The following is a 14,021-nucleotide window of genomic DNA, read 5'->3' on the forward strand; positions in this document are numbered from 1 at the left end:
ATATGCTGCGGGTGCAGCACTAAAAAGCCAAAAAAAAAAAAAAAAAAAAAAAAAAAGCTCTTCAGTTCTTTGAAGTATTTGTGCCTTCAAATGCAACCTTTGAGGCCAAGGGCCTCGGGGCTCATCTTGAGAACATGATCCATTGCGCAGCCAACTCAGTAGGAGGGAAACCCTAAAGATTTCAGGGAGTGGTGAGCTTTGAAGAAAAGAGGAAAACAGCTTTCAGAAGGAAGGAAGGAGACCTCACAAAGTTGGCCAGACCGGGGCTTAGCTCCTGGAGGTCAGTGTGCTTTGTCACATCAGCTGGCTGCTCGCCAGCCGGTGGGAAGCCTGGAGATCTGGTGAGACGGTGCTGGCTACACACAACACTCAGCCAAGAAGATGAAAGTGGCCGGGAGCCTGACCTGCTCCAGCCGCCCTGCCAGCCTGGCACCAGCCCCACTGGGAAGGCTTCTTGACAACATTGCCCCTAGGCTCGCTCTCCTCTGTGCTCCTTTGCCCCTGCCCTACAACACGATCTGTGTGTTGCTCTTTTTCTGATCACCTGTGCTCAATGATGCTTAAATCACCAGCAGCTCTTCAAGAAGTGCCTTAAACACCCATCAGCAAGCATATGAGGAGACAAACCTCCTATCTGACTCCTCAAAACCAGCTCCGTTAGTCACTTTTTCATCATATTCAACTCTGAAAACCTCCTGGCTGTTAGCCAAAGTCAAATTACTAATTACGTCATACATACCATAAGTATTTATTGAATGCCGACTACACACCCAGCACTGTGTAAGGTGTGACTCCAGTGTCCACACACTGTGCAGGTGTGTCACTGTACCACATACCAGAGCAGACCCCAAAACCCTTTCCTTCCAGACTGTGAGCTCCCTGTGTCCCTCCACATGGGGCCTGGTACATGGTCGGTAAGAGCTCTCGGAATGAAGGAAGGGGTGATGGGGGACAGGGAGGAAGGAGAGGGAGGGGATGGCACCCAGCCTCCCCTGGATGTTCATGTGGACAAAGGCTCTTTAAGGACAGCAACTCCCGGGAGGTCCCTCACGCCTAAGCCAATCCACACTCTGGACAGCTGGACTCCTGTTCCTCTCCTTCAGCCCAAGCCTCTCACCCTTTCTCTCTCTTCCTCTTTAAGCTTTCCGTACATACAGGAAACCACAGCTCAGCCTAGCGGCTAAAGCTATAGGAGAGATAAGTGTGTGAGATCCATGAGGAAGTGAGCACGCTTATCAGATTGCCCATGTGGATACCCAGATCCTGGTGAGAAGGCAGAGCCGAGAGGGGCAGGCGACAGGGCTGGGCAGGGAGGCCAGCGGAGAAGCATGTCAAGGGCAGCCCAGGAACTAGAGACAAAGAGAAAGGACCTGAGTGTCGAGGGGCAGGGGAGAGGTGGACACCCTCAGAGGGCAACCTGCCAAGACCTGGCCTTCTGCCACTTGCAGGAGAGCAGGTGAGACCAGATGGGGGGGCGGGGTGGCCCAGAAAACTGTGTCCTGAGCCAACTGGTCCACTGTAAATGATTCCAAGCTGAGAACCCTGCACAGCGGCAGTCTGCGCTCAGCAAACTGGGAGTGAGGTCCAGGGAGGGAGGCATGCCCAGGGAGTCACTCACAAGCAAGTTGTCACAGATGCCACTGGCCACCTTCCCCAGAGTGTTGGCATCAAGAGGAGCCACCAGCATGAGGTCTGCCCATCTCCGCAGGTCAATGTGGAGAACTGGATCGGATCGGCACTTCCACATCTGGCAGGGGAAGGAAGTGGGGTCACCAGGCTGGCCACCCCCTCAGTGTGGAGGGAGAAATGGGGGTGGGGGGAGGGCCAACCCAGAGCAGGTACACTAAGTCAGGAAGGAGAAGGAGACCACCTGAGCAACCCCTCTCACAGCTAAGCTGGTGAGCACCGGCTGTGGAGCCAAGAGCCTGAGAGAAACCAGGCCTGAGGAAACAAACGCCCCTTGTCTCTCTGAGCTATTCCCTTTATGGTTTGGTTTTCAAGAGAACTGACATCTGGCAGGGAGCTCCTGGCCTGTCTGCTTGAGGCGGATGCTTGGGTTGTCCAAGCCAGGGGAAGGGCTCTGGGGCGGTGAGAAATGGAGGGGGAGGGGTGGGGAGGACGGGCCAGCCAGAAATGTTCTAGGCTGAGAATGTTTAAAAATGCCTGGCAGGGCACCCCGGTGAGGCCCACACTCGACGTCTGGTGAATTGGCCAGTGCCCGCCCCTCCGTGGGAGAGCAGAAGCCGAGCCCAGCAGCCGTGGGAAGTGAGGCGCTCTCGACACTGGGAGCCACGTGGACAAGGGTGGTGGGAACAGAGCTCCTCTGTGGTTTCATCAGCCCAGATAAGTACAAGGACACTCACACTCAGGCACGGGGCCAAAGCTGAGCTCTGCCTGAGCTGGGAGGAGACTCTGGGCCTCCCGCAGGCCAGAAGCTAGACAGATGTTTTCCTCATCGCCTCTGCCCAGAGAGCCCTGACCGCTGACTTGAGCCTGGCTTATGTGCTCCGGCCACCGACCATAGGCTGCAGGCAGGGCAGTCCTGTCCTGTTGGTACAAACAGGATGGAACTCAGCCCCAGGGGCCCCCAGTACTGACCTCCCATTCATCAGCGTCGCTGTAGAGGGTGACAGGAACATCCTGGGGGTTGTAGAAATGTTTAGCCCTCTCAGTTGTGACCACTGCTACTTCTAGCTGTCACCAAGAAAAAGTGGAGGTGAAGGGGGGAGGAAAGGAAAGAGAAACTGTTATCAGAGCCACTGGCCTGCAGGCCACATGGGGCCAGGCCAGGCAAGAGCTTTCTTCACAGCCTGGCTGCCCTCCAAGGCAGCGAGCCTCACATTTGCATAGCTACTTCCGCTGTCACCCAAAGGTCAGGCCTCACCAGGTGTGGCCGTTTCACTTCCCTATCCAAGGGGCTGCTGAGGAATGAGTCACCGACTGCCCCGTGTATATAACGCCGCAGGCTCCTGCTGTTTGGGCAGAGGCAGGCGGGAAGAGAACTGAGGGCAAAAGGGCCACAAAGGCTATGGCAGGCAGGAGGGGCCACCCCAAGGAGGCTCACGGGTCTGAGCTCTGGGCTGCACTGCAGCTCTGCCCTCTGCAGGCCAAGGCACTGGGGAGCTGGGGCCCGGCACCTGGCATCTGCAGTCAGAGCCCAGTGAGCAAGCAGGTAGAGGCCCTTCTTGTACTTCTAGGAACAAGGCTTCGTGGGCTCCGGCTGCAGACAGGCTCCAGAAAAACCAAACCTGTGTGCCCTACACTCAAGGAGCAAGAGTGATGTTCCTGTCTACACTACTCCTTTACTGAATAAATTAATAATGCACACAAAGGGGGTGGTGAAGGTGCTTAACAGAAAGAGTACATGGTGGTGTGGGCAGCACTAGACCAATTCCCGCCATTTGTAAAACGAAATGTTAGGCTAACAAGCAGGCAGAGTAAAAGGGCTCAGAGAGGTGGCGGGGATGTGTAGGAAATCACATCTTTGGGAGACATTTACCCAGCAGGGAAAAAAGTCAAGGACAGAATCATTGATTCACCAGAACAAGGGTGATGGTGGGAGTGTCTGAGCCAGATGTGCTATTTGGCCTGCATGGGGTTATAAACATTTTTAAGCCTATATGTGCAAATTGGGAGATTTCACAAAGAAAATCCAATATCCTGACCTCTTTAAAAAACTGACTGCTCTGGCACTGCTGGGCCCGCATTCCTGCTTGATAATGACTTGCTGGTATTGAGTAATGGCTCCTCTTTGGATGGGGTGTGCCTGTGTCAGTTCAACCCGGTCCCCACCCTGTCATCTCACCAAGGCCCCTATTTGTCTCTTGCAGTCTGTGGGTTGTGGGACACTGTGCTGCACAGCACCTAAGAGAAATGCTGGAACCAAGGAAGAGACGTCTCAGAGAGGCAGACTGTGAAAGCACCTCAGAAAGTCTGCTGTTTCTAGGTTTAATACAGGGCTCCCAGACTCATCCATTCTCCTGCTGACATCCCCCTGGAATCCACCCTCCCCAAAACTTGCACAAAACCTCAGGGACCTTCTTAAAGGTCGTTTAAACCAAACTCCCACTGAGCACAGGAGTCCCTTCTAGGACAGCTCTGAACAAGACTTGTCCAGTTCTGAACAAGACGGCAAATGAACGGAGCTGATGTCCCTTCAGGGAACCCAGCCTGAAGATGTCACAGGACCAGGACAGGTGGAGAAGCAGAGGAAGGCAGGACAGTGCTGAGAATCAAGAAGCAAGATAGTAATAAAGTAAGGTATATGGGCATAGTAAGTTAGAAGTAACCATAGGAAGAAAAATATATAACTTTCAAACCAGCAGAAGTAAATTCAATCTATACAATAAAGGATAGGGAAAGAAGGGGAAAGGCAGCAGTGAGAACACACAAAAAGTAGAAAGCATTAAATAAGATACCAAAGTAAGTTCTAAGGGAATAGCAGTTATAGTAATTATATAATGGGCTAAACTCCCTAATCAAAATCCAGACTCTCATATTGAATGTTTTAAAAATCCATCAATCACATCAAAATGTGTTTAAAAAGACACATTTAAGACAGAAAGCTATATAAAGCTTAAATAAAAGAATAAACTTTCAGTTAAGCAAAGTGGATTAAATTCTGCTCCCTCCCAAAAGCCCACCAAAACAAAAGGGTTTTTTTTTTCTTTTTTTAAAGAGGGATTATTTATTTAAAAAATTTTTTGGCTGTACCTGCAGCATGCAAAAGTTCCCAGGCCAAGGGATTGAGCCTGCACCAGAGCAGTAACCTGAACCTCTGCAGTGACTGACATCATGCCGCAAGGGAAATCCTTAAAGGGATTTTTAAAACCATCAGAACAAAGGGGAGTTCCTGTTGTAGCTCAGCAGTAATGAAACTGACCAGAATGCATGAGGATATGGGTTCGATCCCTGGCCTTGATAGGTGGGTTAAGGATCCAGTGTTGCCAGGAGCTGTAGTGTAGTCACAGACACAGCTCAGATCCCACATTGCTGTGGCTGTGGCGTAGGCCAGCAGCTGTAGCTCTGATTAGACCCTTAGCCTGGGAACTTCCATAATGCCTTGGGGTGCGGCCCTAAAAAGACCAAAAAAAGAACAAAAACAAAAACAAAACCCCAAAACTAGCGGTTAAGATACATCAACATATAAGATAAGGAAGTGGAAGGAGGCATTAGCAGATCAGATCAGACAAGATCAGATTTTTTTTTTTTTTTGGTCTTTTTTTCTTTTGTCTTTTCTAGGGCTGCACCCTTGGCATACGGAGGTTCCCAGGCTAGGGATCAAATCGGAAATGTAGCTGCCGGCCTACGCCACAGCCACAGCAATGCCAGATCCAGACCACACCTGTGACCTACACCACAGATCACGGCAACAAAGGATCCTTAACCCACTGAGCATGGCCAGGGATCAAACCCGCAACCTCATGGTCCCTGGTCGGATTCGTTAACCACTGAGCCATGACAGGAACTCCCAGATTTTTGTTGTTATTGTTGTTAATGAACATACAGGGAACAAAGAAGAACTCTTGGAAATTAAAATTACAAATAGTGAAAAAAAATTCAATGTAAATTTAGAAGAGATTTTCTAGAAAGTAGAACAGAAAGATAAATAGATGGCTAAAAGTATTTTTAAAAGATGTGAAAATCAGACGATCAACTCAAGAGGTCCAAAATCTGACTAATAATGAGTTCCTGAAAGGGAGAACAGAAAAATAGTGAGGTGAAAATTACAAAAGAAATAAGATTTAATTTTCCCAAATTGAGAAACTCAGAGGTGGGAGCTCCCGTCATGGCTCAGTGATTAACGAATCCAACTAGTATCCACGAGGACACAGGTTCCATCCCTGGCCTCGCTCAGTGGGTTAAGGGTCTGGTGTTGCTGTGAGCTGTGTTGTAAGTCATAGACAAGGCTTGGACCCCACGTTGCTGTGGCTGTGGTGTAGGCCAGCAGCTGCAGCTCCGATTAGACCCCTAGCCTGGGAACCTCCATATGCCTCAGGTGCGGCCCTAAAAAAAAAAAAAAGACCTCAGAGGTGGAAGCCATCTCTTCTGCAAGAAGGGGTCTGAGAAGGTGGTACCCTGCTAGGCTCAGGGAACCTGGAGCATCATGTTCCTGGCACCCACTGAGTGTCTGCTGATGGAGCCTGAGCCCACATCAGCTCTACTGGAAGCCACATCCTCCTGCTGATGTATATGGGGTTTGCAATCAGCCAAACCTCATGAGCTCTTCTCACCCATGTTGCTACTAAACCACAAGCTCCAAACTACCTGCACTGTTACTTTCCCCAGTGCAGACCTTCACATTTCCCTGGTGAATTTCACCTTTCCAGAGTTGGCCCACTGTTTGCTCAATCTATGAAGAGCTCCTAAAATCTCAATCCTGTTCCCCCTGGCCTGTTCTCAGCCAGCACACCATCAACAGACCTGAAACACAAACCCAAATCATGAACAGAACCAGGTCAAGAGCAGAGCCCTTCCCCAAGGTCCACAGGCTAGGTGGTTGGGGTGGAAAAGAATCAAGAATGTACCCTTGGAGTTCCCGTCGTGGTGCAGTGGTTAACGAATCTGACTAGGAACCATGAGGTTGCGGGTTTGGTCCCTGCCCTTGCTCAGTGGGTTAACAATCAGGTGTTGCCATGAGCTGTGGTGTAGGTCGCAGACGCAGCTCAGATCCTGCGTTGCTGTGGCTCTGGTGTAGGCCGGTGGCTACAGCTCGGATTGGACCCCTAGCCTGGGAACCTCCATATGCCGCGAGAGCAGCCCAAGAAATGGCAAAAAGACAAAAAAAAAAAAAAAGAATGTACCCTTTGCCTGAGTAGAGACATGCTGACAACATTACCAGGTGGTCCAGGGGGAAATGTCCCAAGATTCCATCAAAGGCCTCACCAAATCCAGAGATACTCGAATATCCCCCCAAAAATTAACTAAAAATATGGCTTGTTCCCATAAGCCCAGTCAAGCCCCAGTGACAACCATTTTCTAAGTTCTTTTCTAAGGGCTCACAAGCCTTGTCTAGAATAATTTGCCTTTTTGATAAATGAACATTAGTCATTTCCAGCCACCAGCCTCTGGCTGTTTCCCACACATCCCACACTTCCAACTATAACCTCGGTGCCTGAGGACTGAATTTGCCCAGGTCAGGAGACAAATCACCCAACTTGAGTTCAAGTCACTTCTACAACTTGTCCTACTTTTTCAAGCTCAAAAGAAAAGATGAAAACAAAGTGGGACTCAAAGTTCCCATGGTGGCTCAGTGGTAACGAATCCGACTAGTATCCATGAGAATTCGGGTTCAACCCCTGGCCCCACTTAGTGGGTTAAGGATCTGGCATTGCTGTGAGCTTTGGTGTAGTTCAAAGACGCAGCTCGGATCCTGTGCTGCCGTGGCTGTGGTATAGGCCGGCAGCTGTAGCTCCGATGGGACCCCTAGCCTGGGAACCTCCATATGCTGCAGGTGCAGCCCTAAAAAACAAAAATGAAAACACAAAGTGGGACTTAAGAGTCCCTCCCATTTCCTTCTGTGCCCCCCTAGTGTTATACCATTGGCCCCCAGGACCAGGCGTTGTCCCACTGCCCTCTTGGTCATCCTGAGTTTCACAGTAAGCTTCAGCTCACTCTGGTGGCCTCTGGACCGTAGTCTACCTTCATCTTTGGTTACATGTTCTCCTCTCCATTTTTTTTCTTTAAGTGTTAATTGGGAACCTAACTTAGAGTATCTTATCTTTTTTTTATTAAGTTATACTTAAGTACAGTTGATTTACAAGGTTGTGATCATTTCTTCTGTATAACAAAGTGATTCAGTCCTACATATATATACAATCAATCTCCTTCAGATTCTTTCAAAGAATATTGAGTAGCATTCTCTGCTATAGAGCAGGTACCACATACCTCAGTGTGCAGATGCCAATCCCAAGCCCCCAGTCCATCCCTCCCACCTGTCCTCTTTGGTAATCATAAGTTTTTCAAAGTCTGTGAGTCTGTTTCTGTTCTGCAAGTAAGTTCATTGGTATCCTTTTATTAGGATTCCACCTGTAAGTGACATCATATCATGCCTGTCTTTTATTGTCTGATTAATCTCACTTAGGAGCATACTTTCTGGGTCTATCCATGTTGATGCTTCCTCCTCTCCACTTAACTATTTTTCCAGTTTCCTTCCCAGGCGGCCAGATCAGTTTCTGATCCCTGCCTTCTATTCCTTGGGGGAATTACTTTCTTTCATTTCTAAGAGCTTCCCAACTATCCTGAGCAATTTGCCGCTTAGGATCACCCTAGTTTATCCTCTCTATTCTGAAGTTTGGAAAGCTGCTTCCTGAAGATCTGTTCCCCTGCTCTCCCAGTTCCCAAAAGGCCTGTCAGTTCTCAAAGTGAGGACTGTGCCTAGGGTCAGTCTTCACAAACAGTTTCAGTTTGGTGATGGCCCTGTTTAGGGGTTCCCTCCTCCCTCTCAGCTCTACCCTTTCTTTCCCACAGCCCCCTCAGAGTCTCAGAGCCTTCCTACTGCCTTCGCCTGGCTCCTGGGGGTTCCAACCAGGGGGCCAAATAGGCCCCCCACCCTGGTCCATCATTGCTGCTTGAGATTTGCCCTCTAAGCTCCTCCCCCAGGCACTCAATCTACCCCTTCCCGGCTACCTGCCCAGGTTACACAGTCACTGTTAGGGAGCTTCTTGGGGCAAAGTCTTCACCTAAAGAGTAACGTGAAGCACATGTTCCCAATGCCATTCCCTGACCCCTACGAAGCAGCCATGTCTCCTTGGCAGTGACCCAGACTCCAGCAGGCCCAGACTAGTTCCTCCGGTTTTAGAGGGATGTCACTTGATCTGATTCATCAGCCCTATGGGCTTTGTTCTTTCATTTTCATTCTGTTTGCCAAAAGGTCCTAGGAACCAAGAGCTAGGCTCTGGGTTTACACACACTAAAAGTAAATTTTAAAAAACCCAGCATCTTATGTTACCCTCTGAGATACCAAATAACTTGGACTATTCACACCCTGACCTTTCCCCCAGCAAACGCTAAGGAGTCTTGGCAGAGTAGAAAACTCCTGAGGACAGGCACTCTCCTCGGCTTTCTCTTACACTCTCCTGGGGCCTGGTAGAAGCAGAGCTGGATATTAAAACAATCCCTCACACACTTCAGAGTTCCTAAAAGGCAGCTCTGTGCCTAGCCTCCTGGCAACTGTTTTCATGTCTTAATTTTTTTTTTATTTTTTTTTTTTTTTTTGCTTTTTAGGGCCACACCCACGGCATACAGAGTCCCAGGCTAGGGGTCAAATCAGAGCTAAAGTTGCCAGCCTACACCACAGCCACGGCCACGCCAGACCCAAACTGAGTCTGCGACCCATACCAGAGCTCACGGTAAGGCCAGATCTTTAACCCACCGAGAGAGGCCAGGGATTGAACCCGCAACCTCATAGTTCCTCATAGATTCATTTCTACTGCTCCACAACGGTAACTTCCCATGGCTTAATGTTTTTAACCTGAACCTCTGTGTGATGTGACCAGGGCTTGGCCAGACCTTATTTTACAAACTGCCTGCATCTTGCCTGATGTTTAGAGAGATTCCTTCCTGAAACCAGTTGGCAAGTCTGGTTTCCTTTTCTCTGCTAAAGATACATCAGCAATCCCACCTGGAGCTCCTGGAGAGTCTGGCAAAGGAAATGGAAAACAGAATTTGGGGGTGATACCTCCTCTTTCACTTTTCAGCCCCTAGTCTGGCCCAGGCTGATTCTGGGGCAGATATCAAAGGGGCCTGTGGAGGACTGCCATAGTCAAACAATAAGATAAATCCCATGCTTGAACATCTACCTCCACAATCATCTCTGGCCTCTACCTACTATAACCATGAGCCAGTAGCACCCCCTTCCTCAAGTATGAAAACCAAAAATGACATTGTCCAGTGCCCCTTGGGAGGCAGCTAAGAAGTGCTACTCTACAGAATCCTCCAAAAGAACTCTCCGCAGTGTTGGAAATGTTTCACACCTGTGCTGTCCAGTATGGCAGCCCCTAGCCTCATGTGGCTACTAAGCACTTGGTGTAACAAAGGAACTGAATTTTTGTTTTATTTAGTTTTAATAATTTAAATTTAAATTTGAATGTGGCTAGTGGCCGCTGTATTAGATAGCACAGCTCTATATACAAGTAGAGCCCCAGCTGAACCCCTAGCTGAGTGGCCAGAAAAGAGCAGGTGTTTCTAAGTAGAGCATGAGATGAGAGCTCCACAGGGGACTGCTGAGAACCCTAAAGAGGATGCCCCAGGCGTGACATAACCTGCCACAAGGCAAGGAACCCAGAACTTTGCTGGCTCAGGCCTCTGGGCTGACACACACACTGCAGAAGACCCTGACATTGGGCCACCCAGTGTTGACACTGGCAGTGCCTGACCCCACTGAGCATGGGGGTGGCCGGTATAGTCTAGGAAAAAGGACTCTGGGTGCAGTGAGCAGCTGGGGGAGCTGTGGAGGAGGTGGCCTCATGAACAAATACCCAAGGGCGTTCTGGTTGGCTGAGTGGGTTTCCCAATGTCTCTCAGCGATATCTCTTCACTTGACAAACATTTACTGAGCCTACTACACACACGGGAGCCCGAGCTAGTAAGGGTTCAGTGTATCTAACAGGTGGGTGGGATATGTATGACCCCTGACCATAAAGCAAGACAGACCAGGCAGGAATACACACTTGCCTGAGCATTCTCATCCTCTTGGCCGTGGTTAGGTGAAGCAGAGAAGGCCCATGATCTGAGCTCCAGATCTGAGGTCCTCAAGTTCACTTGCTGACAGCAATCAGGAAAACTGGCCTTGAGCCTCAGTTCTGCCAGCTCACTGGCTGGAGACCTCAGGCAAATTCTTCCTCTCTGGTCTGGTTTCCCCTTCTGAGCCATGAGCCATCTGGACCGCAGGGCCTCCAGGGATCCCTCCAGCTCACTATGCCATCCCAGCCCTTTTGTGACCCTTGCCCTTTCCCACCAGGCTCTGCTGTTCTCTCCTCTGGTGCCAAACAGGCCTCCTGGGGAAGCTGGTATTCTGGCCACACAGCCCTCTCTGGCCATTCGAGCAGGACAAAGCTACCGATCCCTCCAAGCCCTTCCCCAGCAAGAAAAAATTCTCAAGAATGAAACTAGAGAAACAGACTATGGAAGCTCTTGCTAGGGACACCATTCTGAAGCTTCAGGGAAGGACCCTGGATGCAGGACTCCTTGGCCCTGGGCTGGCTGCCTCTGACCAGCGGCCTGTGGAGCTCACTCTCTGCGGGAGCAGGGCACAGAAGGATGGTGGCAGCCAAGCCAGCAGAGGCCCAAACAAATGCCTCAGAGGACTACAGCTAAATAGACCAGTGTCCAAAACAGGACCACAGAGCAGGCAGGTGGCCCCACGTGGAAAGGAAAAAAAAAAACCTCAAACCAGGCCATGTTTCTCCTGCTCTCCTTTCCTTGGTGGGCGGGAGGCACATAAAGTTACCAAAAAAATGTTCCATAGTACCCCCATAGAAAGCCTCACTGACTTTAAAAAATAAACACACATACAGAGGTTAGAACATCAAAACTGAACAGCATCACCCAAAATACAAGTCTCCCTTCCTGCCTGCATCTCTCCACACGGGTAACCACCTCTGGGGGAAAAATCACAGGCGGTAACTCGGATATGTGAAGACACAAAAGGAATCACACTAAATGCCAGCAGTTGGCAAACTTAGTCTATAAAGGGCCAGATACTACTTCGGGCTTTGTCACCATTACTCTACTCTGTAGCAGCAAGACTGTAGTAGCCACAGGCAACACTTGAATGGATGTGGCTGTGTTCCAATAAACCATTATGGACACTGAAATCCGAATTTTATATAATTTTATGTGTCACAAAATCTTTTGATTTTTTTTTAACCATTTAAAACCATAAAAAACTAAAAATAAAGTAAAATTGTAAATGGCTGGCGTCTGTATGGTTTGCAGGTCATATAAAAACAGGCAACAAAATGTGGCCTGTGGGCCGTGGCCTGCCAACTCCAGCACCTTGCTCCTTTCACTCTGTCTCGGGACCGTCTCACATTAGCATGTTAGGGCCACCCATTCCCTGAACTGCTGCCTCGGAATCCATCAAGAGGCTGAACCGTAACTGCATCACAACTTTTTATTGTTGGATGTTTTGTTTCTTTTCAGTTTTGCTTTGAAATTATAAACAGGGCTATAATGAACATCCTTGTACATCCGGTGAACTTTTGTGCCTCACAGCATTCAATCCTATGGGTAAATCTGTGACTATTTTTGGTTTCTCCAGATAATTGCCAAAATAGTCCTCCAGAAGAGCAGAATTTATTTCATTCGGCATATGAATAAGGCCCTCTCCCCTCACTCTTAATTAATGGCCTTGAATATTCTGACAGGCATTCTGTAAACTTAGCCTTCTCTAAGCTCCAGGCCTGCCAACTCCCAGGATGGGAGGTTTTCTTCACCTTTAGAAATCCTCTTCTGACTCTCAGCCCTGCCGACACTTGCCCAGCAAAAGTTAGAGAGGTGTCTGTCTTCTCCACAGTGAGGACGGTGCCAACCAGAAGGCAGGAACTGAGCCACAAGCTCAGCCGTTAAGGGTCACCCAATTACATGACAATGGCAGGACGGCAAAACAGCCACAGCTCTTGCACCCCAGGACCTTCTCTCAGGCTGCCTTCGAGTCCTGGTCCTTTTTGTCTTCACATCTAAGATCTTCCACCACTCAAGATGGAAGAGACCTTGGAGATATATCATTTGAGTACCCAGTCCCTGCTTTATTGCAGGCCATAAAAAAGACCTGACTTGCCCAGAGTCCCAGGGTGAGAAATCCTGCTATGCCCAGCAGCCTCGTTTGAGGGCAGGCTGGTCCAGCTCGTCAAGCTCAAATAAAGGCTCCAAAGCTTCTTTGCTGGTGGCCGCCCTCCCCACCTGCTGGTGTGTGAGGTAGAAGACCAAATCCGCCCCTCCCCATCACCTCCTCACAGTCTCCCTGGTCTGGCTCCAGGTCAGTGGTCCTCCTGGGAAGCCTGAACACACTGGTGAACAGGAGTGGTTCTCAGCCAGGTCTGCAGAATCACCCAGCTCCCTGCCACCCACACCCCAGCTGCTCATTTGCTAGTCAAAATCTAGGGATCCCTAAGGGAGCTCAGGAAAGCCTCACGCATGCCTTAGTCAAAGAGCTGAGAAGGACCATTCCAAGGGACAAAGGCAACTCCTGGGTGGGGCGGGGAAGACCCAGGAGGGCTCTAGGGAGATGGTACCATCAGGGAGTGTGAGGAAGTGGGGGGCGGCGGGGGGAAGGCCACCGCCTTGGGGCCAACACAAGGCACGCAGGGATCCTCCCCTCTGGTTACCAACACCTCACAAGGACCCTACTAAGCAAATCTAGGCTCTCTGGAGAGCTGCCCATCCACAGGATGAGAGGGAAGTGGGCCCCTCCACATAAGCAGATGGACAGTGGCTCCCACAGCTCTTTCCACATGGGCCATCTCACCAACCCCAACACCACACACTACATGTGGCCGCCCCAAAGGACACGACAACAGTGGAAAGGAGAGGGTGAAGGACAGGAAACAAACACTGTTAAGTGCTTCCGCGTGCTAGGAGCTACGCCTAGTCCTTGGCACCAGATGACAAACTGTTTCATCTGTGTTCCCCTCCCCCAGCCCTGACAACAGCCTGAAGGGATGGGTGGCAGTCATCATCTTTATTTTCAAATGAGAAAGACAGGCTCCCGGAGGCTAAGTCAGAAAGTCCTCCCTCCCAGGTCACTGTCCTTCTGTCCGCCTGACTTTCAGCTTCAACTCCAGCCAGAGAGGGAGCCAAGTCCTGTTCCAGACAGGGCCTGTCTCCCAGCAGTGGCGGCAGCGGCAGCAGCAGCGGCAGTGGCTGGGCTAAAAGGCCTAGGGTGGGCTGGAGAGCCTCCCTGCTTCAGGCAACCCTCTCCTCACACCCCTATAAACGCCAGCTGTGTGGGATGGCAGGAAGCGGTGGAGTTGCCATTTCCCTCAGCTCTGAGGCTGCCCATCTGTTTCCTGGGATAGGAC

At 50.0% G+C, this 14,021-nt stretch overlaps 1 protein-coding gene across 9 annotated transcripts in view; it reads right to left on the reverse strand.

Moving 5' to 3' along the window:
* Nucleotides 1-14,021, reverse strand: part of PPCDC (phosphopantothenoylcysteine decarboxylase) — a 43,513-nt gene that overhangs the window by 22,455 nt on the left and 7,037 nt on the right. For 3 of the 9 annotated variants that reach the window (XR_002345561.1, XM_013978054.2, NM_001243368.1), the window contains 2 exons: nucleotides 2,599-2,694; nucleotides 1,619-1,747 (listed from right to left, as the gene is read on the reverse strand). Coding sequence is in view for 8 of the 9 variants with exons in the window: in NM_001243368.1 (NP_001230297.1) it covers nucleotides 1,619-1,747; nucleotides 2,599-2,694 (225 nt within the window). In the remaining variant the exon portion in view is untranslated. Of the gene's footprint in view, nucleotides 1-43; nucleotides 1,350-1,618; nucleotides 1,748-1,870; nucleotides 2,536-2,598; nucleotides 2,695-14,021 lie in introns of those variants that run through there. The other 6 variants (XM_013978053.2, XM_005666126.3, XM_013978050.2 and 3 more) reach the window with 5 other exon arrangements.

Source organism: Sus scrofa, chromosome 7 (assembly GCF_000003025.6).
Source record: "Sus scrofa isolate TJ Tabasco breed Duroc chromosome 7, Sscrofa11.1, whole genome shotgun sequence".
Classification (NCBI taxonomy): Eukaryota; Metazoa; Chordata; class Mammalia; order Artiodactyla; family Suidae; genus Sus; species Sus scrofa.